Raw genomic sequence first — 26,974 nt, 5'->3', positions numbered from 1 at the left:
TCCCTGTTGAGAAGGTTCTTGCTCATGGCTGCAAAGGCTGAATTTTGTCAGTTTTCCCATTCTCAGAGGACAGCCTGGTTGAAATCAGTGAAGGTTTGCACCACGCAATACAAAGCATCATGCTGTTGTATAAGGGCACATTACACTGGTAATATGGTGTTTTAATACTTCAGCTGAGATAACAGAATACGAAAATAAATATCCTGTTTGAATCTTAGATGAGGATTTCATCCTGTTCTGTCTGTAGGTAGGCACCAGGGAGAGTTTACAACTTGCTTTCCAAGGATTTGATCTTCTCTTTCATGTCTTTTTTTTCATTCCAACTTGTAGTTTTTAGCTGCAAAGAAGTGACCATGAGGAAATAAAGCACTCAGTTGCACAGCAGTTGCACAGAGTAAAAGTCTCCTTGGATGCTTTAATGTTGTTAAGGAACAATCTGATAACCATGAGACCAAATGAAGATAAACCTCTCCCCTACCCTGCTACCTGGCTGCAGTTACTTTACAGAAATTTCCAAAAAGCTTTCTGCCCCCATGCCTACCTCTATGACATCTGTCAGTAGCCCCTGAGCTCAGCTCAGTGCCAGGATCCGGGGGCTAGGCGAGGGCTAGAGGTGGTGGTGGCAACTGGGGACACCAAAGAGGAGATGCAGGTTAGAGACCATGTTGTTGGTAAGTGAAGTGAATTTTTTTTCCAGCGGCTGAAACTCTTTTTGTATTTTGGTTTCTGGTACCAGCTATTTATCCAAAACATTTGGGAGAAAAGCTGTCTCTCCATGAAATATTTAACATCCTTACCTTCAGCTGTGGGCTGAGAAAGCTCCCAATCCACATGTGAGTCACCAAGAACTCCTCCAACAGAAACAGAAGAAGTCGATGCAATTGTTATAGGAAAAAAACCACCTCTCTGATTTGGAAAATGCTGAGAATGGTTCATGTCTCTTGTATATCACGGGAAAAAAAGCTTTGCAGTCATTCTGTCATGTAGAGTCCCAGATTTTAGATGCAGAATATCTCAGTATGCTAGGTAGCATCACATTTTGTATGATGAAGACAATTTGTGCATCCAGTAACAGGGCTTCTATTGAGCACTGTTCTGGTTCGTATCTTGCCAATGTAGATCATTGCTTCCCTTGGTAGTTTGTTCCTTTGGTAAATCGGTGCAAGTTTTTTCAGCTTCATTTTCTCTTCCAGCTGTCAGTTCCCATGCATCTGCACATTTGTGAGATCCCTGGGTTTGGTGCCCACAGTGTGGAACAGCCCTACAGAGAAGAGTAGGGATAGTGCAGTCCTGTACGTCCTAAAATCGAGGCAGCTCTTGGCGGGTCTTCAGAAGTGCCAGGTTAGGAGCCCTCTGTGGAGCAAGCATGACTGTGTCCATCCATCTGGATCTCAGATTGATTCTTTAATTAGAAGACCCAACACAGAATTTGGTTGCTGAGATCCTCTGGTTAATTTGATGAAAGTTGGAGCAGCTGTCAGCTCTGTGACTTTCAGTGTTTTCTGTCTTTCTGGATTGACTTCAAGAAAACAGTAATTATTGGATCCTTCAATTGCTGAGCATTTCAGATGTCCATTTGATTTTAAAGGAGCTGATGCTGAGTGTGGTAGAAGGAGAAGCATAGCAGAATAATCTGTGTTAAAACAGGTCTCATTCTCCAGCAGTGCTATTGGTGAGTACTGCTACACATTGTGCTTATGTGTTCCGTGTATTCGTGGTGGTTATCATTACAGTTACATTTCCTTCCCCTGTGGACCACTTAAATTTTTTTTTTTTTTTGGTGACGTGGAATCCTTGTATAGGAAATAGAAACCTACTGGCTAGAGGTGCTCTCCTCTTCATTACTGTTTGCAGATGTCCTTCATGGAAGGTAACAGTGTTTTCACTGGCTGAAGACCACTAGCTCATGACCTAGGTGGATTCTGTGTGCTCTCAAATGACTTCTGTAGGGAAGACACAGATGTAGAATACTTCTCTAGGCTTTATGCTCCACTTTAAATTGTTTCTTATAGCTTATGGACCTGGTGCTGATTTTAAAGTAGTTTGTATATTGACTTCTGATAAGGAAGATCTTATTTCTGGCTATTGAGATTAGAAATACAAACCTTATAGTCTCTGCTCTACTGCATAATGCTTATTTGAAGATGTGGGGTAGCTCCAGTGGTCTCTGTTAATAACAAGTCACTAGCTGAGCTGCTCTAATTAACCAACATATTCTGGCATACATCACTTGGGCCCTTTGCTCCTCTGACCTCCTCTGTCTTGTGCAGGTGGGACCTGAGCGTCTGCCTGTGCTTGTGCCTGGCTTCGAGCAGGTGTTAATGGACCTGACTCCTTCCATAGGTGGCTTGTCCATTGACTCTTCCTCTAGGTGATTTGTCTGGTGCCTCTGTTCTGGGAGGGGTAGCTGAGGTTGCTGCAAGTAGTGAGGTTTTGAACATAAAAAGCATTAAAGGCTGAAAGCTGTCAGATACCACTGTGATGGGCATTCTGCAAATACCCAGAGACAAGTCAGGATGGTTGGGGAGAATTTGCACCAGTGTTATGGAACACATAAGGTCCTTTTTAAAACCGTACCTGGATAAGCACGTGTAAGAACTCCTCATGGGAAGGAGCTGTTGTGGCCATTCGCCTGTGCCTGAGTGCCTGAGTGGGCTGATAAAGCTGACAACCTCATTCCCTACTCATTGCTCAAGTTGCCTAATTCCACAGTTGCCAGCCTCTTTAATGAAAGGCAGGTTCATGTATCAGATTGTTGCAAATTACGGATAAAGGATTAGATTGCAGTGTAATCTTCCAGTAACATTCCTCTTAATCCATAGTCCATGCTTTATGAAAGGGCTCTTTTCTCTTTTCTCTCTTGACAGTGTGGTGGCCAGCTAAGGGACACTCTCATCCACCTTCATTTGGAGATAGTAAGGCTGCTGCCGACCTGATGTTCATGAAGGTCGCAGCTGCACCAGACAAAATTAGTTCTGTGCAGAACAGTTAAGTAGATTGGATTTTCTCAGTTGTAGCTGATTTGCTTTCATCTGGGCTCCTCTTGCAAAGCCATTTAAAGTCCATTCCCCTCTGCCCCCCACCACTCTTCTGTAGGAAAGGATTGAAAGTGACTAAAATGGAGGTATTTCTGCCTGGGCTCCCATTCTGCCTTGTGCCCTGTTCTCACTTCTCTCCAAGGAAAGTATCTGGCAGAGGTTGGGGCAGGCCTGGTAGTTGCTCTGCAACACTGGCCTGTATCTCATATCACCACAAACGTCACAGGGCCAGCAGGGAAGGTTTCCATCAGCTCCTCCCACCTGTTGCCTTGCACTGCCTGCTTTGGATTTGGGATTGGAGACCTTTCCACAGACCCACTGGGATGTTGCTGCAGGCACAGCCGGGCCCCTGCTTCTTCTGGCTGAGTGTTCCTGAAGTTTTTGAATTGATCTGAAGCCAATTACTTTGGATCAAAAGGCAGCAGAACTTGTGGCTTCTAGTCAGGAGAACTCTGCTGATATCTACGACAGCTTCCTGTGAGCAGCAAGTGGGATAAGTGTGGCCACTAGGAGAAGAATCGGGTACCTGCCTGAGTTGGCAAAACACAAGACGCAGTCGTGACTGAGAAGCACATTCACTGTGAGCATGACAAGGCAAGGGGGAAAGGCTACATGGGCACAGCTTTCAATGCCTGGAGGTGGTGGACAGCTGCTGTCCTGAAGCCTGCAGAGATGCATCTCCATAGAGCAGGGTGCCCAGGGGACTGGCCGTGAGACCAGCTGCATGCCTGGCTGCGGGCAGCTGTGCCACGTGGGTTTCCTTGTGGTGGCTGAGTGTGCTGAAATGTGAATGAATAAAGGCAGATGGGAGAAGCTCTCTGACACTATCTTGAGGTTGCCTTCAGCCACCTGCACAGCTGGATGTTTTATACAGGGCTGCAAATAGCTGTCTTAACAACCAGTCATAGAGACTCCTGGATCTTAGCACGCTATAGACCATGTAGTAACTAGTGCTTTGATGTCTTAATGTAGAAACAGTTGCAAAAGAGAAGCACTAGGTCAGCTGATTATAATTGCAGCCAAATTGAATGGCAGATTGTTTTCTTTCCTAAAAGCTTTTGTAACTATCATTTTCCTCAACTGTGCTGAAAACAAGCACTGACCCTGGTTTTTCTCTGACATTTTCTATTACTTTTTATTGGCATCTGCCTTTATGTTATGACAGTACTTCGTACACTGAATTACAGGTCTAAATACTGCTTCAGGCTTTGGATTTTGTTGACAATGTGCATTTGGGAAGGGCGTTAGTGGCTGAAGAAGTGAGTGCTCAGTGTGTGGATGTGCACTGATTGGAAACATGGAAAGATCCACACCCTCTGTCTGCATGCCAGCATAGGTCTGAGGTGTGAGGATTTGAGCTTTCTCATTCAGACAGTATTATATTAGGGAAATGAAAAATTTGACAGTTCTTTTTATGTTTACTCGTTTAATGTCAACAATGTGTCACATCTACTATTAATTGGTAGAAAATTATGCCTCTAATTTACCAATTTGATCATCTGGGAAAATGGAAGAGAGTGTAGCTAAGTAAACGAGTGTCTATTAATCTTGTAAGTTTGCCTGTTTACCACCAGCCAAAGCTGCTTGTTATGTGGTGCAGTGTGAGCAGCTCCCCAGCAGTGCTGCTGTGCGGGGATGGGGCCTTGGGAAACTGCCAGGAGCATCACCGTGGGTAGGGATGCGTCCTCAGGGTGCATCTCCTAGGGGACAGGAGGGTGCTGTTGGGTGGTGTGGGGACAGCACAGCATGCCCCTTCCTACTGTCCTAACTATGGGGAAGGAGGAGTGGCTGCCTTTGTTACCACCTCACTGATGCCCGACAGATGTGGGCACATTTATCCACTAACTGATGTAATCATTATTAATGAACAGTAATTATTTCCAGGGGCATGAGAGCGAGATGGGTGGTTACCAGTGGCAGGCTCCTTACTGTATGATGAGGGTCCTTTCTTCTATCTCAGGGCCATGCTCACTTAGGTGCCTTGTGGCAAGCGTGGAAATTCCCTACTGGAGCAGTGTTCTTGCTAACATGTTTTCTTCCAGCCCACCTGAGTTTACAGCACGTGTTCTTTTGGCACTGATTTTGAAGTGAAATGGAACAGCTTTCTCTTAAGCTGTGATGTCTTGTCACACCAGCTGAAGGAAGAACAGAGGTAATAGAAGCTAGGTTGTTTTTTCTGATTTTTGCAGGTGGGGAGGTTTGTATTGCAGGTAACTTACGTATCAGATTCAAACTACAGATATGCTTCAGCATGATGCTGTCACTGAGTCTGAAAACTGGAGTTTAATGAGAAGAGTGGCTGAGTGGCTGTGACTTTGGATATGGCTTGTGCACGGTGACAAGCCTAGTAGCTCTTGTATCAAAAGACACCAGTGTGTTTGTGGAAATGCATTTCTGGAGAATAAAATACTCTTATTTTAGTAGGAAAAAGCCCCTGAAACATGCCAACTTTGGAATAAGCAGATTCTGAAAACTGACATATTCTGTGTGATTATTCTAGTATACACCATCTGTCAGTGGAGTGTCCTAATATATATGTATTTGGATTCTCTGTTATGAGGATACTGAAGTTCATAAATAATATCATATTTGGCTATACCTTTCTGTGGTTTAATAATGACGTCCTGCGTGTCCCTGCTAGGGTTCTGAACAGGGAATGGAGTCACAGCATGGTTATGCGAGGGACACACTTCACACAAAAATCCATGGCAGGGAGATGGCAAAGCCTGCTTCCCCTCTACTTCTCGTTCAGTTTCAGACTGTACTGTGCTTCATTCAGCTCCATCCATGCTCAGGTGTGACTACACTTAGATTGGGAAATGATATGACTAATTATGTTTAATGCAGATAATGTTGTATAATCAAAATAAAGAGTGGATTGCATGCAGATCCTGAAAGGGCACCAGGCTCAGACCAATGTGTGGTTATTACCACTGGCACTATTGAAGTGATAGCAGCTGCTCAGCTCCAGCTCCACGGCCCTTTTGCAGGAACGTGCAGAGTTTTCCAGAAGGGCTAACTGCATTAGAAGCACGAGTAACTTCTGATAACAGTAATCAGCTCGGATGATCAGTAGAGCTCAAAATATTTAGCAGAATATTTGGACGTTGCAAGTCTACAAACTGCAACACAGAGGAGCAGGCACAGGAGTTGCTGTCGAACTTGGGGATGGCCATGGTGCTGTCCCTGCTCTCAGAGCAACATGCTCTCTCTGTCTAACTCCAGATGTATGGGGGATGTCCCTTCTGTCTCTCTGCCTTCATTTGTACAGGCGTTAGCAAGGACATTTCCAATAGGTGGAGAAATATGCTGTGAAGCAGATTTGGATGTGGAAGCAGATTTGAATGGTGACATTCTGGAAGAGCCATTGTTAAATTAAGAAAGAAAACTGCAAGCCATAAAGGTTGACTGAACTCCTCTCTGAGTGTCTCTTATTTTGCTGCGTACTTTTGTTTTCTCTTGCTTACTAAAGGGATAATGTGCAATCTAGGTTTCAGAGAGAGATAGCTGATTAATCTGTCTGCCAGGTACATATGGAAATAAATTAGCAAATGGTGCATCTGGGATTAAACTACTGCAGAGATGATAAATTATTGCCATCTTCCATGGCTACATTACTGAAGCTTCACTGGGTTTCCTGTACTCAGTTACTTGCTATTCACGCGGTAGCACCATGGCTGTGGAATGGAACGTCTCTACATATGAAGCAATTTTCTATGATTTGACAGTTTTAGAAGAGGTCTGGCCAGACCTATAAGGTTATGCAGTATCTTTAAGTATAAGCAAAGCAATTTGATGTGGCTCGTCTTCTCAGAATGAAACGCTGCCAGCTTCTGGGGGCCAGGAATGATCAGGAATGGGAAAGGCAGGGACTGCAGGAGCATTTCCCCCTATCTGCCATCACCCCTCAGCCCTGTAATAGACTTATCTACTCTGGCAAACACTGGGAGAACCTGAAAGCGAGCATCCTATGCCTGGCTCCTCTCCCCCACGCTAGGCCTGACTCAGATGTTGCTGCAGATTGTGCAACTCCAGCTCATCCCTCAGATCAAACCACTGATCAAACCATTGTGCTGCAACTGGTGGTTGCACTGGGCCCTGCTCTCTTCTTCTTCACTTTGTCCCTCCTTCTGCTGCATTTAGCTAATTTGTAACAGCTGGCAGATGAGGTGTGCCACAGGTGCCTACAATGAACGTGTCAGTGCAGTAAGTGCCCCAGCAAGAAGGTGGTGTGCCAGTGTTTCTGGAGAAAGAAAGGATAGCAAAGAAGCTCTCATCAAGGGTGCTGTATTGTAGTATTAGCAAGGTGATGGTTCTGTCCGCAGTGCACGTTGGCAACTCTTTGCTGATCATTTCCTCATTTCCTGAGATCTGTTGGTAGGCTCTTAGCGCTCAGTCTGAAGTCACTTTTCCCTAGAAAGAAACCGAGGTAATGACGTAGGGGCACTTTTAGCAGACAGATCCTGTGGGCTCACCGCTGTGGTCCTGGAGCACTCTCCAGAGATGTGCAGGAGGGATGCCTCAGAGCTGGGGGCTGCTGGGGGTGACTGTGAACCGCAGGGACAACAACCGTGGCCAGGTCGTTGCAGGCTGGATGCAGGGGCTTGGCTTGAGAGGCAGTGGCTGGGTGACTGCTGCCTCTGGTTTTATTCTCGGTGTCGCTTGCTGCAGTGTATGAGTCAAGCACAATTAGGATGTACGCGATTGTAATTGAATAATACAAGAACAACATGTTTCACTGAAGATGTATTGGGGGTGCAGGTCTGTAAATCTGAGCTAGCGAGGACTAGCTCTGCTCAATTAATCTAAGCACAGAAATATTTACTGGAAATACATTTATCTTCCGGTGACTATTTGCAAATTTTGCTTAACAACAACAGTTTGCTTGTAATGTAATCATGTCATGCAGTGAGTGGGACTTAGCTGTCATTGTTGGCCTTTCCCAGAAAGTGTTTGGAGCAGAATGTGGAGTGAGTCAAAGGAAGCACCGACTGGTGCACAAACAGATTGTGGCACAGTCATCCACTCTTATTGCGCACTTCAAGGAAAACCCCTGCAAATGAGACACGTGGTTTTCAAATGTACAGAGAAAGCTACAGAAATTACATTGTGAATGAAAAAATAGATGGAAATGTCTAATCCTATCTCATAAACAGTTCTGTAATAACTGGCTTTAAAATATTCTGCTTCCAGCATGCATTTAATTTGTGCTCTGGGAGCAAAATAAAGTTGCTAAGATAAAACATTCTAATAATGATTTATGTAAATGTATTTGAACAAAGTAGGGAGGTAGTTCCCTACAGCAAATTGTTTGGTATGTGAAATGGTATTTATGAACTTCTTCTATCCATATGAACACAATAGACGATAGGAGATGCTACATAAAGAAATCATAATTGTTCATTCAAAATGGAGTCTGATGCCACGTTTAGTAAGCAGAAAAGCCAGTTGAACAGATTGCTGAGTGTCTGATGGAATAATCTCCGGCTCGATTCTTTGCACGCTATTTATAGCATGCCTTAAATTTTAAACTTAGCTGTGTGCCACAGATGACCATAGCAGTCGTAACAGGGCTACGTATGATAATACTGATTATTTGCCTTACAATCAGTGGGGGGAATCTCATGTTGTTTTGCAAGTAGGAAACTAGACTGCATGTCCTCAAAATACAGATGAAAAGAGACAGTTGTTGTCCTCAGCTGCTATGGGCATGCGGGGCCAAATTTATCCTGCCTGTTGAAGGTTTTGGAGTTACGCCAGGAGAAACTTTGATCTCTTATGTCTAGCATAGGGGAACCAATATGTCAATATGAGACATCCTGCTGCTTCTGATGTCCTACCAATGGAATGACGCCCCACGCATGATCTGAGGTGGCTGATGCCAATAAACATCACTCAAAGTGGACAAGTCACGAATGTGATCAAAAAGGATATTTGAGAAACGTTCTGATTCTTGCTGTGCTCACGCTAAAGCAGCGAACAAGAAATTGACTTCTGTGTCAGCAAGGACTTAAGCGTACGAGTTTGCTCATATAAGCGAGTATGCATCACCCCAAAGCACAGAAGACCGAGGGCTGTTTGAACCATTCTAACAGAGTGCTTCAGGACAGGGAACAGTTTTTGCTTTCAGCATAATGCAAAGCATGTTTCACTGAAAAGCTTTTTCAAATCAAGGTAGAGAATGTAATGTAGGGTTACTTTCTGTATTTTCTTTGGCATGCTAACATGTCTGTAGCTACCTGGTGGTGGGCTGAGCCACAAGGTTTGCATCCATTTCTAGGCATTTCCAAGTTTAGGAGCCGTTTTGAGTCCCTTATTTTGAACAGGGCTGTCTTAGTTTCAGCTGGGAATTGCTTTCTTCGGGGTGTCTGGTGATGTTATGTTGTGCTTCTAGGAGGATACAGTTCTGCGAGGGTAATGCACTGATGTTTATGGTTGTTGCTAAGTAGTGTTGTACAGAGCCAAGGCCGTTCGTAGTGATGAGCACAAGGGGCTGGGAGGCAACAGAATTAGGACAGCTGACTTAAATTGGCTGAGGGGATATTCCATACCATATAACATCATATGCAAGGAGTTTTGAAGGGGTGAGAGTTCATCTCTTTCTCCTGGTCAGGGGTGAGCTCAGTATCGGTCAGGGGATGTGTGCATTTGCTAGTGCATCCCTGATTATATACATTTTTATATATGCAGGTATACATATATAGTCATTACTATTAACCTTTTCTCCATTTTAGTAAATAGTCTTATCTGAACCTTGGGGTCCCACTTTGTGTTTTTTTCCTCAATTCTCTTCCTCATCCCACTGGGAAAGGGGGGAGTGAGCAACCAACTGTATGGTGCTCAGCTGCCTGTCGGGTTAAACCACACTGAGGGCAGATTTCCTAATCGCCAACAGCAGCTCTCCTGGTTTCCCCAGGTCCTCTAGAGTAAATTCAGGAGAGTGCCATGTGAAGATATGCATATCTGGCTGTTGTGTGAGAACTGTTGGATGGCGACAGGATGGTTTGTCCACAGCCAGAATGGTGGTTTAAAGGCATTAATAGAAGCTAACTCTCCTCAATCCTCATGATAACAAACCATTCTCATGGGCTCTTCATGAGCCTCTGAATGAGGTTAGGAAAATCATACAAATGCCAGTGTGGTGAATCTGCATGTGAGACACTGACCAAGCCAGTGTTTGTCTGGTGACGTTGCATCTTTTTCTGATGGCAGACATCAGTAAATGCCATTCTGTAGTGTAGCTGGCAACCTTTGCAAAATAATCCTAGGAGGTGCTGGTAAGCCTTAAAATTGAATGGCAGACCTTGGTAATTTGTGTATGGTGCCTTATAAAGATGACTGTGGGCTACTGTGTGTGGAGCGGGCCTGCAGTCCCTGCTTGCTGATGAAGCATCCAGCCCAGGTACCTCAGTGAGGAACTGGGAGGGGACAGCAGACCTGCTCCGTGAGCAGCAAGTGCAGCATCGTCTGTTTTGCTGCATTTATTGCTTTGTGACCACCCTCTTTTTGCTTGAGGCTTCTCATCTTGCACACCCTGTGTTACTTACAGACTGCTAGGCCAACTCTCTGAGGGCATCAGGGAAAGGCCGGCTCACTTTCGAATGTTGACCAGCATGGTCTTCCTCCCCAAATCAGCTGAAATTAACTGCACAAACAGAAGCCTAAGAATGTTGAAGCCTTGTGCACTGTTATCTTTGTTCCCTTGTGGCTTTAGGAAACCCTTCCCTTGCGACAGCAGACCCAAACCAGGGAGGGCACTATGCCGTTTGCTGAGGCTGCATCTCATCCTTCAGAAACGGACAAGCCTCAATTATTTCAGTAGCTGGCCTATATAAGGTGCTAGGGTACGACTGATGTTACCTAAGCTGGGACACACCTGGGGCTGCTGCAAGTGCTCAAAAATCTCCAGAAGCAGCTCTTGGTCTGTCATTGGTGACTGCAGTGTGGCTGTCTTTAGCCGAGATAAAAGCTTTGTTTGCTTAATGGAATCGAATTTTCCTCAGAGAAATAATTGAAACAATAGAAGAATCACCCAAACCTGTTCTGAGCATTAGCAGATGAGCAGTTTTGAAATTGATCCATTTGGAAAGGAAATAATGTGCGGATTGGTCAAGATAATGATGGCACTGGATGATAAAATAGAAACAAGGGTGGAGGAAGCTTGTGAGGGATATAGTGTCACCTAAAAGGTTTGCAGAAGTGCTTTTATTACCCTGAATCAGCTTGGCTTTGCACTGACACTTAGCTGTTTGCAAAAGAATTATACTTGCTTTTGAAATAAATGCATTTGGCAGTGAACTCCTAACCTCTCTTTTTTGGGCCTCTTCTGGGTAGTGGCAGGTGAGAAGTAGATGCCTTCATTTTTTCTGAATGCAGCATTAGACAAAATGGGGTGCAAAACTATGGTACATAATTTTCTAGTGAGCTGAATGCTTCAGGAAAATTACAGTCATTATTGAATGTAATGAAACCTGACAAATTAGAGTTTCATAGGCCCTCCTTGGTATTAGTGTGATCCATTAAACATGCTCTCTGGCTGCTAAGTGGCATTGTCCCGTTTCACCACGAGAACTTCAGAAATGCTAAGGTAGCTCTGGCTAACAGCTGATTGAAAGCACCCAGTCAAGAGCACTTTAAGGGAAGAGGAGAAATTATCCTGATTAACATTATTTCCAAGAAGGTACTCTCTGAGTAGGCTGTAAATTGTGTTAGAAGCATTTGGGTACTGCAGGGAAGACCAGATTTGACACTGAAGTGGCCACAAAGTAATGTACAGAGTGGAGTGATCAAGGGAAGAACATTTTGTTGATTGTGGTGGGAAAATTGAATTACTCTCAATTGCATAGCTATTCTGAATATGTAAGTTAAAGTGAATGATACTCAGTTTAAAAGAAGCACAAGGAAATAAAAGGAGCAGAAAAAGGCCTTTCCCAAATTCTTCTTGCCTACTTATATACATCTTCACAATGTTTTTACAGCAAATAGTGTTGCACGCTGATCATGAATAGCTCATCTGTTATAGTAAGTCATTCCAGTGATGCAAATGGAATCAATATAGTAGTATTCTGTAGAATGATTGCTTTTCCCTTGACTGATCGTTCATTAGGAGCAACCTTTAGATGATGGCCATTAGCACCTGGTACCTGGTCGCTGCTGCTGACTGAGTTGATGTGAGATAAATGGCAAAGGATTTGTGTAATCGTTAGAACTGGTACAATCCTGCTGCATTTTGTAGTGCAGGCTACAAAGAGGGAGTGTGTCATTGCCATTGCAGGACACTGGGTACTGAAGCAGAGGAGAGATGCGGATATATTGCAGTGCTTGATCCTCTGGGCACGTAGAGCACTTTAGGGTCTGCTTTTATTGCAGGCACGTTCCATTGAGAGCGCTGGGGCTCTAGGTGAGCGTAGTTGCGTTCTTGCAACAGATGAGCCTTCCAGTTACTAAATTGCAAGTCCACATTCCACATGTAAAAGCAGTAAATAGCACATGTACATGTACAGAAGTGATGGAATTATGATTTAGTTTGGCTTCTGTCTCCTCGTCTCCCTCTCTGCCCATTCCACTTACCAGTTTGGGAGATACTGCATGTGGCTAGGCACCATTGGCAGCATCTTTCTGAAGATTTTAGTGCCACTGAAATGCAGTAAAAAATACAACCTGGAATAATGACAGGCATTAATAGATATTTCTGAGTAAAGATTAAAATGAAATTTCAAATTAGGAGAGCCCCATGACTGCAGTTTAATTGTGGGAGCTGTCTAGTTTGGTAATGTTATCTTGTTTTGTGATGTCCTCCCTGACTAGAGCTGATGCAGAAGATTGATTTGGGGTGTTTTTCCAAGATCAGTTGTTAAAAATGGCTCACTTAATGGTGTTCCGGGAGGTGTTCTTGTGAGAGTAATGGACACTGGTACAGTGGCAGGATGCCTTGACGGCAGATAAAGAGCTGAAGCAAGAAGCGTCACAAGGTCAGAAAAGAAAACTAGCATTTGAAATACAAATTAGATTGCCGTAATCTTACCTCCTTGTAGAAGAGAGAGGTCTGTCAGCTTGGCTGCTGTGGTGCGGAGCAGAACATGACAGGCATGAATGCAATCCCAGAGAAGTTTATTTTCCCCCGGCTACTTACCTACTCTGTGTTGGGTGTTTGTTGTGCCCATCCCTGTAATATCTGAGTTGTATTTGACATTGTTGTTCAGGGATGGCAGCTCATGTCTTCTATCAGGAGCAGATCTGTAAGAAAGATCTCTATTTGCTATGTTGTACCTTAAACAGAAAAATATTTACAGTAGCTTCTTACATCTATTCCTTTCTGAAACATAAAGCACTTCAGTGCACACTGAATGTCTGCTGCCTCCTCATCTCCTTGGCATTCATTATAAACTGAGAAGCCAAGGTTTTTTAAAAAGCTATTTAGATGTTTTCTGCTCTAACTTTCTCTAATAGATATATTCCTATTGATTGCAATGAGACACAGAGCAGAACAGAACAGATCAATTGAAAAGTAAAGTTAAGACAGCGAGTACACTTCTTTTCCACTTACCTTAATGGAAGCAGTTATGGCTGGATCTATCCCAGGTGTAATGCTGCTGAAGTCAATGGAGCTGTAGCAGCGATGAATTTGGCTCCTACTGTTTTGTTTTGACCTTTTCAGAAGGTTGCTCGGTGGGAGCAAAACTATTAAACACAGCCAGTGTGATACCTTAGGTTGAAATACAGAAAAGGCAAAGCTGGAGAGAATATAACCTTTTTCATTAAGGAAGAGGCCTGACTTTTATAGAGTGAGGGCAGAAGAATTGATTCCAGATAAGTGCTAAACTTAGTTTCAGGTTTCCTTGGTGAATAACAATCCTGAGCTGTCTTTGGACTTGACCATCCTGTAAGAGTTTACGTAGTCCCTCTGTGTTTCCTGGGACAGGACAGTTTGAGTTAGATGTCATGTCCTGCTGATGCACTACATGTACGCTCAGCAAAAATCCCTGCTCTGGGTTGCTCCGAGAGTAAAGCCTCCTATTTTATTATGTTGGCCCATGACGTCTGAGGTGAATGCTGGTGGCACGTATGGCAGTAGAAGTTGAGCCTTCCCACCAACATTCTGTTCCATTTTGTTGCTGTGTGGCAGATGGCAGCAGAGGGGCAGTCTGACAAAATGGTGACTGACATGGAGGTGCAGATGCAGCAAAGGTGTGTCTCTGAATTCCTCCATGTGGAAAAAATGGCACACATTGACATCCGTCAGTGCCTGCTGAACGTTTAAGGAGATCAAACATGGATGTGAGCACGATGAGCGGGTGGGTGGTGCGTTTCAGCAGTGGTGACAGTGACACAAATGCTGCCTTTTGGACAGCCGCGCACAGCTGTTACACCGCATAGTGAAGAGCATCTCAGTCATGGTGGTGACTGTGTTGAAAAATAGTGTTTTGTAGCTGAGAATTTACTCTGTTAAATAGTGTTCTTATACTCTTTGTATGAATAGTTTTCCATGGAAATAAATAGGAGGCATCACTTTTGGAGCTATATATGCACATGTTGGACAAGTTTCTAGTCGTGCTCAGTGTGTTGATCTTTATTAGAAGACAATTTTGGATTTCAGTAGACAGCACATATACTTTACACACTGCAATTATCTAAAGAAGGCAAAGAACACAGCTATGACTGTGTGATGCTACCAGCCTCAAACAATTACATTTTATCCCTTTGGATGCACTCATCTAGACTAAGAGACTGCAGCATATTTGATGACCATTGCCTGGTGGCAGTGCAAATGGGAATTGGTCCTCGATGTTAGTCCTGCTGAACTGGCCTTTCATTCTCCACTGAAATTTCCAGTGATCTCTGAAAGCAGTGACGGTAAACCATGCGTGTCAGTGAAAAAAAACTTGGATAACAAGGTGATGGACAGCAGAGAAATTCTGCTTCCTTTTCACACGGCTGCATTTGGGAAGATGGCAAACGCCTGAAGAAGTGCATCAGTTTTGCAGTAGCAGATGCAGTCCTTTGTCATCCTGAACTGGTTCCTTTCTGGCCAGGTTGCAGGTGTAGAAGGCTGTCAGCTGTCAACTTAACTTCCCACTCCCAGCAGCCAAGTGACCAGAAGCAGAAGTTCCTCAGCCGCAGATTAATGGAAATAAATAACCATTAATAGCAATAAGTGTGCCAGAGTTGGTTGGCTTATAGAAAGGAAAGCTAGGAGGAAATGCTGAGATTAGTTTAATGGTATGACTCAGATCCCTCCTGTATAAACTAACCTCTGCACTCTTTCCTAAAGAAGGTCTTGTTGCTGGATGCACTGGAGCTCAGGGCAGCAGAAGCAAGCACTGCTGCAGCCAGGGCTGCTGTAGGGGCAGTAGGAGACACGTGACACCTGCGTGTGCTCCTGCCCTTCTTCCCATTACTTCTCTCTCCTTCCTTCCTTTTCCAGCTATGGGCTCCTTTCCTTCTTCTGTCTTTCCCCCAGCTCCTGCCCGTCTGTGGTTGAGAAGTAGCTCTTGTGTGTCCTCTGCAGCTTGTTCCTCTGTTGGTTTGCTCTGGCAGGGTGCTGCAGGGCTTTTGGGGAACAATAGTAACACTATGCCTGACTTGCATGGAGCAGGGCCTCTCTTCCTCATAGGTACTTGTGTAGTAGGTAGCTGATGTGCAACAACTCCTAATTTTGCTGGTATCTGGGGGGGAGAAGCACCAGGGCTGAGAGTCTGAGTCAGTCACACCTACTTAGGATCCTCTTCATGTAGCGGAGGTGAGGGCATTTCAACACTGACAATTTAGGGTAAGATGTGAGACTGTATACAATAATGGAAAGTTTTATTTATAATATTACTCATTGTTTTCCTTGCTAATTTTTTAAAGTCTAATAGAACCTACAATTCCTAATTAGATGGAGCATCTATGAAGTCACGGAGCAGTCTTCCCCAGCAAGGGCTTTATTACTTCCGTAGAATATACTGCACCGTGTTTGCTAGTTTCTTCTGAAGTGTTATAGACAGTTAAAGCTACACTGTGCTTGTAAAATAAATGAGCAGTGCACATGTTCAGATGCATTATCTTTGCTTTAATTGTGCTCGTTTGTTTAGGTCCCCATCCTGTCAGGAGGCAGCGGGCCTTTGGTGTGAACCAAGGCCTATGGAGCAGCCTGCAGGATGCCGCTGCATGCGGGCCTCTGGCTGCTTTAATTTCTCCTATAATCTCTTCCTGTACTTAGTCCTTTGGTGCTTACTTGCTACATGTGTGTACGTGCATGCAGAACTCATGGCCTAATGAGGCCCATGGAAGCTGCTGCTGCAAGGATGTCGCACGGCATTGCTGCGCAGTAGCATCCCGTTTGTGAAGTGATCCAGCTTCATCTCTAAGCTGGTTTTAAAAATAATTGCTGCATGGAGTCTCACGGCCATTCTGATTAGTGATTTAAAATTTCTGGTCTCAGTATCTCTATCTTCATTAGGAAGATCTGTTTTTATAATAATTGTTTCTAAAGAGGATCTGGGGGATTATTAAGAGATGGCATTCATTATGAGTAAAAATACCACGAAGAAATTTCCGAGACAAATACTGATGTCCTGCACGATGTTCTTTTTTTTTTTTTTTTTCCACAAGGAAACAGAACTTTATTTAAAAAGCATAACTATCTTAATAATTATCTTGAAAGTTAAATTGGATTTTAATCCTAGGAAAGCTCTGTAATTTCTAGGTGGCTGGCACCTGCAGAACTTAGCAGCTGGGAAAGGCTAAGGCTGCTTTTTTGGTGTGTGTGTAGGAAAAACACCAGGAAAAAGAACTGGGAAGAAGAGAATAGTAATGAGAAGGCTTTGGTGGGACCTGGCATCTAGGAAGCATGCTAAGTTGGAGGAGTGTGAAGTTGGGCACCAGAAACCAGGTTTGCAGCTCAAGAGGTGAATGTTGGAAAATAAGGATCAAAGATTTATTTCATGTTTTGTTCTTAAGTGTGTGAGTTAGAAGAGGGGTTGGTTGCTAGAAAATTTGCTAGAAGACTATGTGATGGCAAGTGGGTTTGCTGGTGCAGAAGTGCAGCTACTGTATGCCTACGCTTAGAAAGAGTTGGGTAGAGCAAAAAGAACAGGTAGCTGCTGAGTTTCTTGAGGTTTTCCTTACAGAAATTAGATTTAGTGCAGATCACAAGCAACAACGATACACTGATACATGGAGGCTGCAAGATCAGTGTCAGCCGTCCGTCTCTGCAGACACCAAAGGACTACGCGTATCCCTGGATACTTCTCACTTCTAAAATGATTTTTACTGAAAGACTTCTGTCTTCATAGAGGACGTAATTATAGATAGAGGAGGAGTGAATGCATTCACTTTTTTTCCCCCTGAAGCTCAACTTCGCTTTCATGATGTCTGTTTTGGTTATTGTGGCTTCTGAGGCTTTTGTAAATTAGTGTTTATTTCTTAGACAGAGTGCTTGAGAGTGGTGTGGAATGTCTGAAGCTGCAGAAAACAATATTTTAGTGAAAGGGAATGAGAAAGTACATTTTCTCTGAGGAGATAAGTTTCTGAATGATTGTTTGCATCTGCATTCAGAAGAAAGGAAATGAATGTTGCTCATGAAAGCTGTGAGATGGTCATGAGAAAAGGAAGCCATTATTAATTAATCATCAATTTTTATTTGAATATTTATGTAGCGCTGTGCGGCTGGTGCCCTGCAGGGAAAGAGGATCATCTCCGTGCTACATTCTAAATTTAACAGTGGCAAGGGCTTCTCGTGGCAGATGATGTGTTCTCATCATTCCCTGCTCTGCCTCAGCTTTTCAGCTGAATACCAGTTTAATTCCCTGTCCCGTAATTCTTCTTTTGCCCACTGATGGAAGGGAGCCTGTGCTGCACAGGAGTGGTGAGATCAGAGTCTATGAGAACACAATCAATGCAGTAAACAGAGAGGCAGGATTAGAGGTCTGATCTCAGAGCTGTATCTTGCAATCCTTTACCCAGAACTGTAGTAAAGTAAATAAAACCTTTCCAAGAATAAAGAGTGTGGGATTTGATGCCAATTTGGAAAGACCTATACTTCCTGTGCCCTCTGACTGCAATGCACATTAGGCCTTTTTTTTTTCCCCTCCCCAAAAATCCTAATGGTGCACACTTAAGTAATTAAGACACACCTATTGGTAAGGCTTTGTGGTAGCAATACTGGAATGTTTTTGGTGTGGATGTTTGCCTTGGCCTCACTTCTTGCTGGAGCTGTGTTCCTATTTGTATGTTCTGAGGCAATTGTTTTTAGATTTGCCGTGTCTGTACCTGGTGCTATGCTCAGCTGGCAGCAGTCAGCAGGGAAGTGAACTCCAACAGATGTATTCAGATAAAAACCGTTTATTTAGTTCCTAGTAATTAGCTGATATATCACAAGGTTATGTAGTGTGAGTAGTTCTGCGAAGCATCAAACTAAACTCTTTGATTCAAAGAATACGTGTATGTGACAGCCCACTTGAAGTGGAGTTCATTTGAAAGGGCAACTGAAAATAGGTATGTTGTACCAAAGGGTACCAACATTAAAGTAAAGCACCTATCATTGTCAAAGCATCGTGTAGTGGTTGCAACAGAAAATGAGAGTCAATCAGTCGAGGTTCTATTTTTGGCTCCAGCATATCTTCACTGAAGTCAAGTTAATTGGAACTCAGTACAGAAATCTCTCCATATATAGGACTTTTTATCTGCTTTTGGAACTCTTTAACTTTCTAGAGCAATCTTTTTTAGATCATGAAGGAAAGTTGCAGGTTTTTTTATTAATTAGTGCAAGATTTTTGAGTAAGCGTCCAAGATAGCATCAGGTATAAGACTTCTGTGCTGAGAGAGAGAAATCGGGGGAAATATATTGCTATTGCCAGATCTTGACCAGAAATCAGTTGCTTCACTGAAATTTTATGTAGATGTTTTTCACTATCAGGTGATCTATTTAAACAGAAGAAATAATGTACAACATTCTTACAGAAATTTCTGTGCAGGGGATCCCCTTTCTGCAATGGAGAAGCCCAGGACAAAAAGGCAAGTTTTCTTGCCCAGGGAGGTGGTGCAGTCTCCTTCTCTGGAGATGTTCAAGACCTGCCTGGATGCCTACCTGTGTGACCTGCTGTAGGGAACCTGCTTTGGCAGGGGGGTTGGACTCGATGATCTCTGGAGGTCCCTTCCAACCCCTACAATTCTGTGATTCTGTGATTCTCTTATTAGAGTATTTTCCTTTCTTGAAGTGAAAACTATTTTTCTGAACGCGTCTTTTAGATTTTAAAAAAGGATTACTTCCAAAAATTAAAGTACAACAACAAAGCCCTGACGACCTGCTGTCTCCAGAGACACACCTGTGCAGTGCTCTGCACAGGGATCCTAGTGCTGGCTAAGCGTGGCTGGTGGACTCAGGAGGAGCTGCCTCAAAGCAATATATCCACTGTGGGCTGTGAATTTGTGCTAGCATGGTGACATTGCTTATAGGATCTAGAGCAGGACTTGCAGGGACAGTGTGGCTGTCCCTGCACTGTACTGTGTAGGGAGTAGCAAATATATCCTTGGAGATCAGCACACGTACGTTAGAGGAGTGTGATTCCCCTTCATTTCAGCTAACTTCCAATCTAGGTAACTGTTCATGTGTAGTTGTTCATCAAGTGCGGAAGCCTACCAATGGTTGAAAAGAGGCAATGTAAACATAAATGAAATGACCTCTGCTGAGAAATTATTTGACAATAGTTTTATCACCTGAGCTGGCTTGGTCCCCCATTGAACCGAGGGTGCTGTCTCTACACAAAGCTCTGCATGTCCTTTTGGGGATCGGGGTCCCCTAGAAGTGATACCTAAACCAGTAATTGCTTTGCACAGTCCTGAAATAACTCACAGGAGAAACTGTACAACAGAATGTGTGGCTATCTTGTGGTCAGTCAAAGTCAGAAATTAAAAGTAGAATCTTTAGAGCAGAGGGAGATAGCAGTGTAGCTGTGTTGCCATCTCCCACCCACCATAGAGCAGTGCCAGGCAGGAGTGTGCTGGGCACAGAGCTAGCAGTGGGCACAGGCAGTTTGGCTGTACCAGTTTGTAGAGATCGGGGGCCAAGTATACCCAGGATCACACTGATGTATGTGCAGGATGTTGCATTGGGTAGCTGATAATTGCTAGTATGCATGCAGTAGTTTCTGAGTCAATGTATGGGCAGCTATAGACCCCAACAGAATTTTGAGGGGCTGTCCTTCTCTGTTTTCCATTGTTATCCTTGTTGTGGGTAGATAAAAAGCTGTCCCCCAGCCATTCTGTGCAACTGCTGCAGCATCCAGGTATCTGTAAAGGCCTTTGTTCCTCCAGAAGTGAAATGCTGACTGGAGAGGACGTGAGTAGCGAACTGGTTTGAGGAGAGCAGAGCCATCCTTTCCCCCTCCTGCTGACACTGGACTCCCAGCCAGTGAAGGGATGCCCTGAAACAAGCTGACCAGGGCAGAGGTGCAGTGGGGCAGGGGCAAGCTTCAGTCAAGATCCTGGGGAGATGAATACTCTGCTACAGCTGCCCTCCCTGCACTGGCGCTCAGTGTCAAAGAATCTTTGAGATGACACTTTTTGAAAGTACCTGAAGGCTTTGTTAATACTAACTTCACTGAAAGTCAATTAAAAGTCAGTGGACTTGGGCTCTTAAATCTTTCCAGTGCGTTTCTTACAAGTTACCATCAGTACTTGCAATCTAATCTATTGGCTGTGCCTCCACTGCGCCATCCATCTAAGGATCTCTAATCAAAGCGGTAAATATCTATAAATCTGTAATACTTTATGAATTCTCTGTTTTGGGATATTTCCTGGATGAATATATTAATCTAGGTTAATAGGTAAAATAACCAAGCCGGTAATAAAAGCTCAGGGAAAATCACTTTTCTGTGATGATGGTTGTGGGGGATGACTGCCAGTGCCAGGACAGAGGCTCCTGCACACCAAAGGTCAGCTTGGGCAGCTCGTGTAGGGAAAGTCCTTCCCCACTGTGGCAAGGGAGGGTCTGACAGCAGAAGTGCTTAGGAGTAGTCAGGATGTCCTTGGGAGGTTGTGAATAAGTTGGCTATAGCCATGGTGCTGCTGGGTGATACAAGAGACTCGTGCCCATTCATCTTTGTCCAGCTGTGCAGTAGTGCCTTGGTTCTAAGAGCACTGTTTCCATCACTGTCACAAGTCTGTGACAGAAGTCCAGCAGTTTGGTAGATGAACAAGGTTCATGCCCATGGTGCTGTTCCTCAGGGCTGCCTCTTGGCAGTGAGACCAGCAGTATGGCTGCACCCCAGGATGAATAGCAGCGTGATACCTCACACCTGGGAGAAGGGGATCAAAACAATAGAGGTAGAGCTAGCTGCAGCATGCTTCATCTGTAATCCTGTACACATACAGGAAAATGTCCGTAGGTTATCCCATCCAGCACCTGATACGATCTATACTATTTTGCCTGAAGCCATTCTGGAGACTACAGAGAAAGTATTAGTGATCCAGGGGAAGCCAGGCTGCCTGATATGGATGTAACATTAGATTTAGTCAAAGGACCAGGAGCAACAGCATTTGTTCACCAGAGTCTGTTATTTCTGGTCAGTCTCCTTGGGATATTAACTTGCATTGTTCTAACTCAAGCTCTTCTCCAGGTGGTTTATAAAGCAAGAGAGCTTTTTTTTTTTGCCCTGTTAATTTCCTGAAGCACAAAGTATTGCTTTCTTGTTTTAAATAAAGCTCCTGCTCTATTTTGGAGTAACATAATGAGTGAAAAATGACTTTATCCATCCTGGTGGCAGGACAACAGCTTGCTACGCTGCCAGCTGGAGAACCTGGATCAGAAACAAATTTGGGTTCTCAGGCTCTGTGCCAGATGAACTGAGACATATTTTTGAGGTGATGTACTTGGACTCTAGGAGGAGGTTGTTGACTGTACTGAGCTTCTTTCAGAAACATCCTGACAGCTGATCCACAAAACACTACTGCTCCCTGCGTCAAAATGGAGAGCGCTCCTGGCCAGCACTGCCTGTGGCTGTTTGAAGGTGCTCCAAAGGAGCTGGATGCACAGGTGAAGAATTTGGAGTACTCTAGGCAGAAATTAAGGAATTCTTGCATATCTGTTCATCCTTATTTATCGCTTAGTGTTGCATTGATCCAAACACAAGCCATCATGTATAACATTGACTACAGCTTGTGAAAGGGTGCTTACCCTTTTCATGTGGAGCCAGAACTGAAATCTGTATATAAGATGTCCCAAGGACATCCCTTCTCATTGTTACCCCACTAAACTTCATCTAACTCCATGCCATTCTGAAACCGTGGTCATTCTGTCCCTTCCTCAGAGCCTATTCCTGTCTCCCTGGCCGTTTCCACCCTGGCCATGTAGGTGTCAGGTGTAAGGCGGGAGGCTGCCACTTGACTGTAGCACCCCACTGAGAAACTGAAGCTGTTGGTTTTTTAAAGGATAAAGCCCACACGGGGCCTGACCCCTTACAGCCTGAGTCTGGGTGAGACAGCATCTTCCAGCTGCTGTTCTCTCTCTGTGGATAAAGATATTTTCAGCTGGAATGATCTGCTTCCACATTTCGTATGGACGTATTAAGTGCTTGGAAATGCTCCAGGTACTTGAAGTGAGACTATAAAGCAAGAAGTGACTACAAGGGAAAGTATGCTGTTTGAACTGTTATATAGGAAAAGAACACCCTTTCCTCTTATCTGAACAGGTGCAATATAATATTAATTATGGCTGTATGTTCAGGTGGTCATTAACGGGTATGTTTATGTGTTATCTTTAATTGTCTATTTGTAACTTCAATTACTTCAAAAAATGAAATGTAGAAGTAGGTATATTAATAGCAGTCTGAGCAGTAAGAAGCATCTATAAACTTGAGGAGTCTACATAAACATGAGTCATGCCATATAGATAAACAATAATTCCTTACTATTCACATATCACAAGGAATATGGGGCTTCAACTTAAGCTGTCTGGTGTTCGATTTAAAGCAAAGGAAGAATTTTTTCCACAGTTGATAGCTAAAACATGGAATTCCTTGCTGCAGCTGTTGTTGATACTGAAGCTTGCATGATATTATATGACCTTTTTCAAGTAAATTGATAGGAAAAAAAGCGTGTTTGTAGCATAATGCAGCATCTGGTCACATCTTTAGTTAGAGAAGCTTTTAAGCAGCAGGTTAATGCTGGCATAAATCCAGGAATGTAATGAAGTAGTGTGTAGGAAAGCCATGGTGTACTGGGATACCTAAAGGCAGCTTCAGCTCATCTCTCTGAGGACTCTGCAGGCACCAGGATTGCCCTTTCTACTCAATAAATTAAGACAGGCATCAGTTTCTACCTACACACCTTCAAGGTCTTACCCTGTCTGACCCGTGAGAGAAGAAGCCCTGCTCATCAAGTGGAAGCTGTTAACTTTGGGAGGATCCCCTTTGGGTACTTGGTAAGTAAAATCCCAGTCCTCAGGAGATTTGAGCAGCTACTTGCGTGTTGATGTGCACACACAACTCTCTTACATAGGTGCCTGCCCACCCACATCCATCAGCTGCTTGACAGCTGCTGGAGTGTTCACGGGGCAGTTCTGTAAGCCTGTAGGGGTTCCTAGATGCCAACTGAGACTTTGCTGTGTGTTGGGAAAGCCATCAGCAAAGCTCTGTAAAAGTACACAGTCCTCCAAATACAGTAGTGTGAACTGAAGTCGGCAAATTTCTCTTATTGTCCTCTCATTCTTCTGTTGTCATTTGTATTTGGCTCATGAGCATTTTGATGTAGGGACAGTTGCTCTTTCTTAGCTTGCTTAGTACCTTAAAACCACAGGCTTTTGGCCCATAGCTAGGGCTCATGTGCCAGAACTACTTTCCCAGAGCAGATCGTGTGATCTCTCCACATTGGATTTGTGAGGAGTCTGCAGCCAGAGTATCTTTAAGCCTCACTGCAGCTTGAGGACTGTCTCTGGCTCCCTAAATGTCTGTGTGAGAATTCACAATCAGTTGTGTCTATATACAAGGAACGTTCAAGTCCCAGTGCTGGGGCAGAAAAGACACAGCTCTGTTACTGACGGCAATGCTTGTTCCACATCATTTGTTTTGTGCTCTCCACTACTGCAGTAGTCATGGCAGTAACCAGAAATAAATGGAAGTATGTATATAATACATGTATTGTCCCACCTAATCTGGACAATGCTTTTGACCTTTCTCACTGTTTAGAATTGTACTTTCTTACTGATTATCCTGGAGTGTATAGCTGTTAACTATCTTTGGAATGGAATCTGCATGTGGTAGTGGATGATATATATGATATATATGCTCATTTCCTTGTATATACAGGGTAGTATACAAGGAGATGAGCATTATGCAATTCAAAGGGGCCATAGTTTTTGTTTTAATTTGTGAGGTTTTTGCTTTATGAGCATCTGAACTTACTGACTTCTGATAAGGGTATGTGCTTTGTTTTAACAACACAACCAAAGCACAGAGGAACCCAACCTTCTTGACAGATAAGCATTCAGTAGGGTCTTGAGAACCATGAGATAATGTGCTTTGCAGAGCTGGGTAGTTGCAGGAGCAGTTTTCTAGCAAAGATAACAGCTGTACACATCTTTGTGTTGGGCTGGGTTTGCCCACAGGATGCAGTGTGATCCATCTGTCTTCACCTCAGCCGCATCAGCTGGCCCCAAGGTGGTGGTGTGGGTTACCCAACTGGCTGGTGCCGGCTGTCTGACTTACCTATGGCATGGCAGTCTTCTGTGAATTTGCTGAGCGGTGTCTCAAGGCTCCCTAGTGACTTCTCAGGCCAAAGCCATACTTGGTGCACTTAACCAAATGAGTGGCATTGATCACTGAAGGAATGCTCCCAACCAGATGAATGGCACCGACCAGCCAAGAAATTTCTCTTCAGTCAAAACTCAGCTTTGGCTTTGTTCCACACAGTTAAAAGTTGTGCTGTCAGTTTGTTTACTGTTCATCCCCCGTGTTTGGCATTTCTCTGATTTTGGAGCCAACTGTGGGTTGTTTTTATTTGGATCATGTCTTGGGGCAAAACTGACATCATTGCTGGGCATCATTAGGGAAATGAGGAGCAGGGTGTGGGGCTGCGGGTGCAGGAAGTGCTTCTGTTTCTCACCGCTGAACTGAGAGGTGAACTCCGCTCACCAGACTGGTTCGAGGGGTCCGGCATGTGACAGGGTTTCAGAGCAGCCCTTTGCCAACACCCTTCAGCTATGAGAGGCTCAGGAATCTTGTCAGGTGGAGAGCTGCTGATAAGTTAAGACTTGCATGCTATGGGGAGTAGACATTGCTCTTTTAGTGTTTGGTGGAGGATTTGGGTTGATTTTTTTGTTTGTTTGTTTTTATCATTGTTTTAAAGAGTATTACGAATGGAGCCTTGGAGATTCAGCGTGTCTGGTAAATTCAGGATCGTGGAGGTAAATACATGAAGACTGATCATACAGTTTTTGGTAGGTGGTAAAGCCATTTCTTTTAAGTAGTACAGAAGTTCTTCCTCTGCTTGGTTGTAACATTTCCAATTTGGAAGAGAAAGAGCAATCGGTTGGAGTAGCAGTTATTTAATTTGTGAACTTTCTTTGCTGGCTTCTTTTTATTCCACGTGTTTAGCTATGGTTATGATGTTGCTTTGCATTTCCTATGGTAATTTTACAAATTACCTTGCATATACCTTATGTAGTGACTGAACTTTACTGTGTAACCTCTGGATTTTTTCTTGTGTCTGGTTGGTTTTGACCTTTGGAATTGGGTTGTGTAACCAGAGGTGCGAATAATGTATTTTTCCACTGAGGATGAGGTGTATGTCATACATCAAGTGTCTTTAATGTCACTTTGTAGTTGCTAGTTCAACATGTTGCCAGACACTGAGCTGTAACACACAGGTACTGGGAGCGGTGAATCTTGCCCAGAAAAGCACGGCATGAGCAGAGGCAGAGCTTTGCAGCAAACACTGCTTGCACCGGGGCCGTTGAACCGGGGCCGTCTCCTATTTCATTCTAAACAGGATAACAGAAGCATTCTCAGAAATGCTGTGTTTCCAAACATATCAGAGACGTGTATTGTCCAGAACCTAAAATAAATGAAAATGTGTTTTCCAAGTCCTCTATTTTTATTTTGGCACAAATCCTGAGTATTTGTAGAAGCACCAACAGGCTCTGGAATGGAATTGCTTCCAGTTACATGCGCACGTGCCTGTGTGCTCTTACTTCTTTAGATCTGGCCTTCATTTTGAGGGCAGACTTCAATTTCTGAATAGTATAATTTAAAGCTATTTATAGCGCTTCGTGATTATCTGTAACTGCTAAGGAAAAATATTGGGCAGAGAAGAAATGAAGATGTATCAGCTGCAGCTGCCTCAGCCCTCCAAGCACCCACTGTCGGGATGCAGCACAGGCTGCTGCCAGCAGCACGGGAGGCTCCGATCCCAGTATTTAAAGTTTACTTTGCTGCTTGTCTTGAGCAGGGCCAGTGTTGTAGTGAATAATTTATAGGCAGCATGAATGAGCTCATTAGTCACCTTTTCAGAGCTTAAATGAGTTTTGCGGTTGTCATTACATGAGCCTCTGTTCAGCGGCATGGCGGCCGGCTGCCTGCTCACCCAGGCTGGCTCCTCTGCTCTGCCGAAACCTCCTGTGCTCGTTCACCCAGCCTGCATCCTCACAGCATTCCTTTGTGGGCACAACTGTACATCAGCCTTTTCTGTGCTTTGTGGGGTTAGAACCTGATGATCCTTGAGGTCCCTTCCAACCCAAGCCATTCTATGATTCACTGCATCGCCTAACAGAGGCTCTCATAGCTGTCTTTGCGTGGATGCAGTCTGGGAACCTGGACCCGCATCTCACAGGATTTCCTTTGAGAACAGTGTTCAAGAAATGTACAGGAAGAGTAGTGCTGAGTGGTGAGCAGAGGAAAGCATTCTGGAATATCCTGTTGTACAATGAGCTGGAAATCAAGCTGGGAATCAATACAATCACA

The 26,974-nt window shown here is 44.0% G+C and overlaps 1 protein-coding gene across 3 annotated transcripts in view; it reads left to right on the top strand.

The window, feature by feature from the left end:
• FOXN3 (forkhead box N3) overlaps window positions 1–26,974 on the top strand; it is a 202,266-nt gene that overhangs the window by 49,601 nt on the left and 125,691 nt on the right. The window contains exon 1 of one of the 3 annotated variants that reach the window (XM_048950108.1): window positions 25,054–25,452. The exons of the other annotated variants lie outside the window; for them this stretch is intronic. Coding sequence (XP_048806065.1) covers window positions 25,428–25,452 — 25 coding nt within the window. The 5' untranslated portion in view covers window positions 25,054–25,427. Of the gene's footprint in view, window positions 1–25,053; window positions 25,453–26,974 lie in introns of those variants that run through there. 3 annotated transcript variants of the gene reach the window in all.

This window comes from Lagopus muta, chromosome 6 (assembly GCF_023343835.1).
Source record: "Lagopus muta isolate bLagMut1 chromosome 6, bLagMut1 primary, whole genome shotgun sequence".
Taxonomy (NCBI): Eukaryota; Metazoa; Chordata; class Aves; order Galliformes; family Phasianidae; genus Lagopus; species Lagopus muta.
Note: the sequence above shows the minus strand (reverse complement) of the source record. Positions and strands in the feature narration are given on the sequence as shown.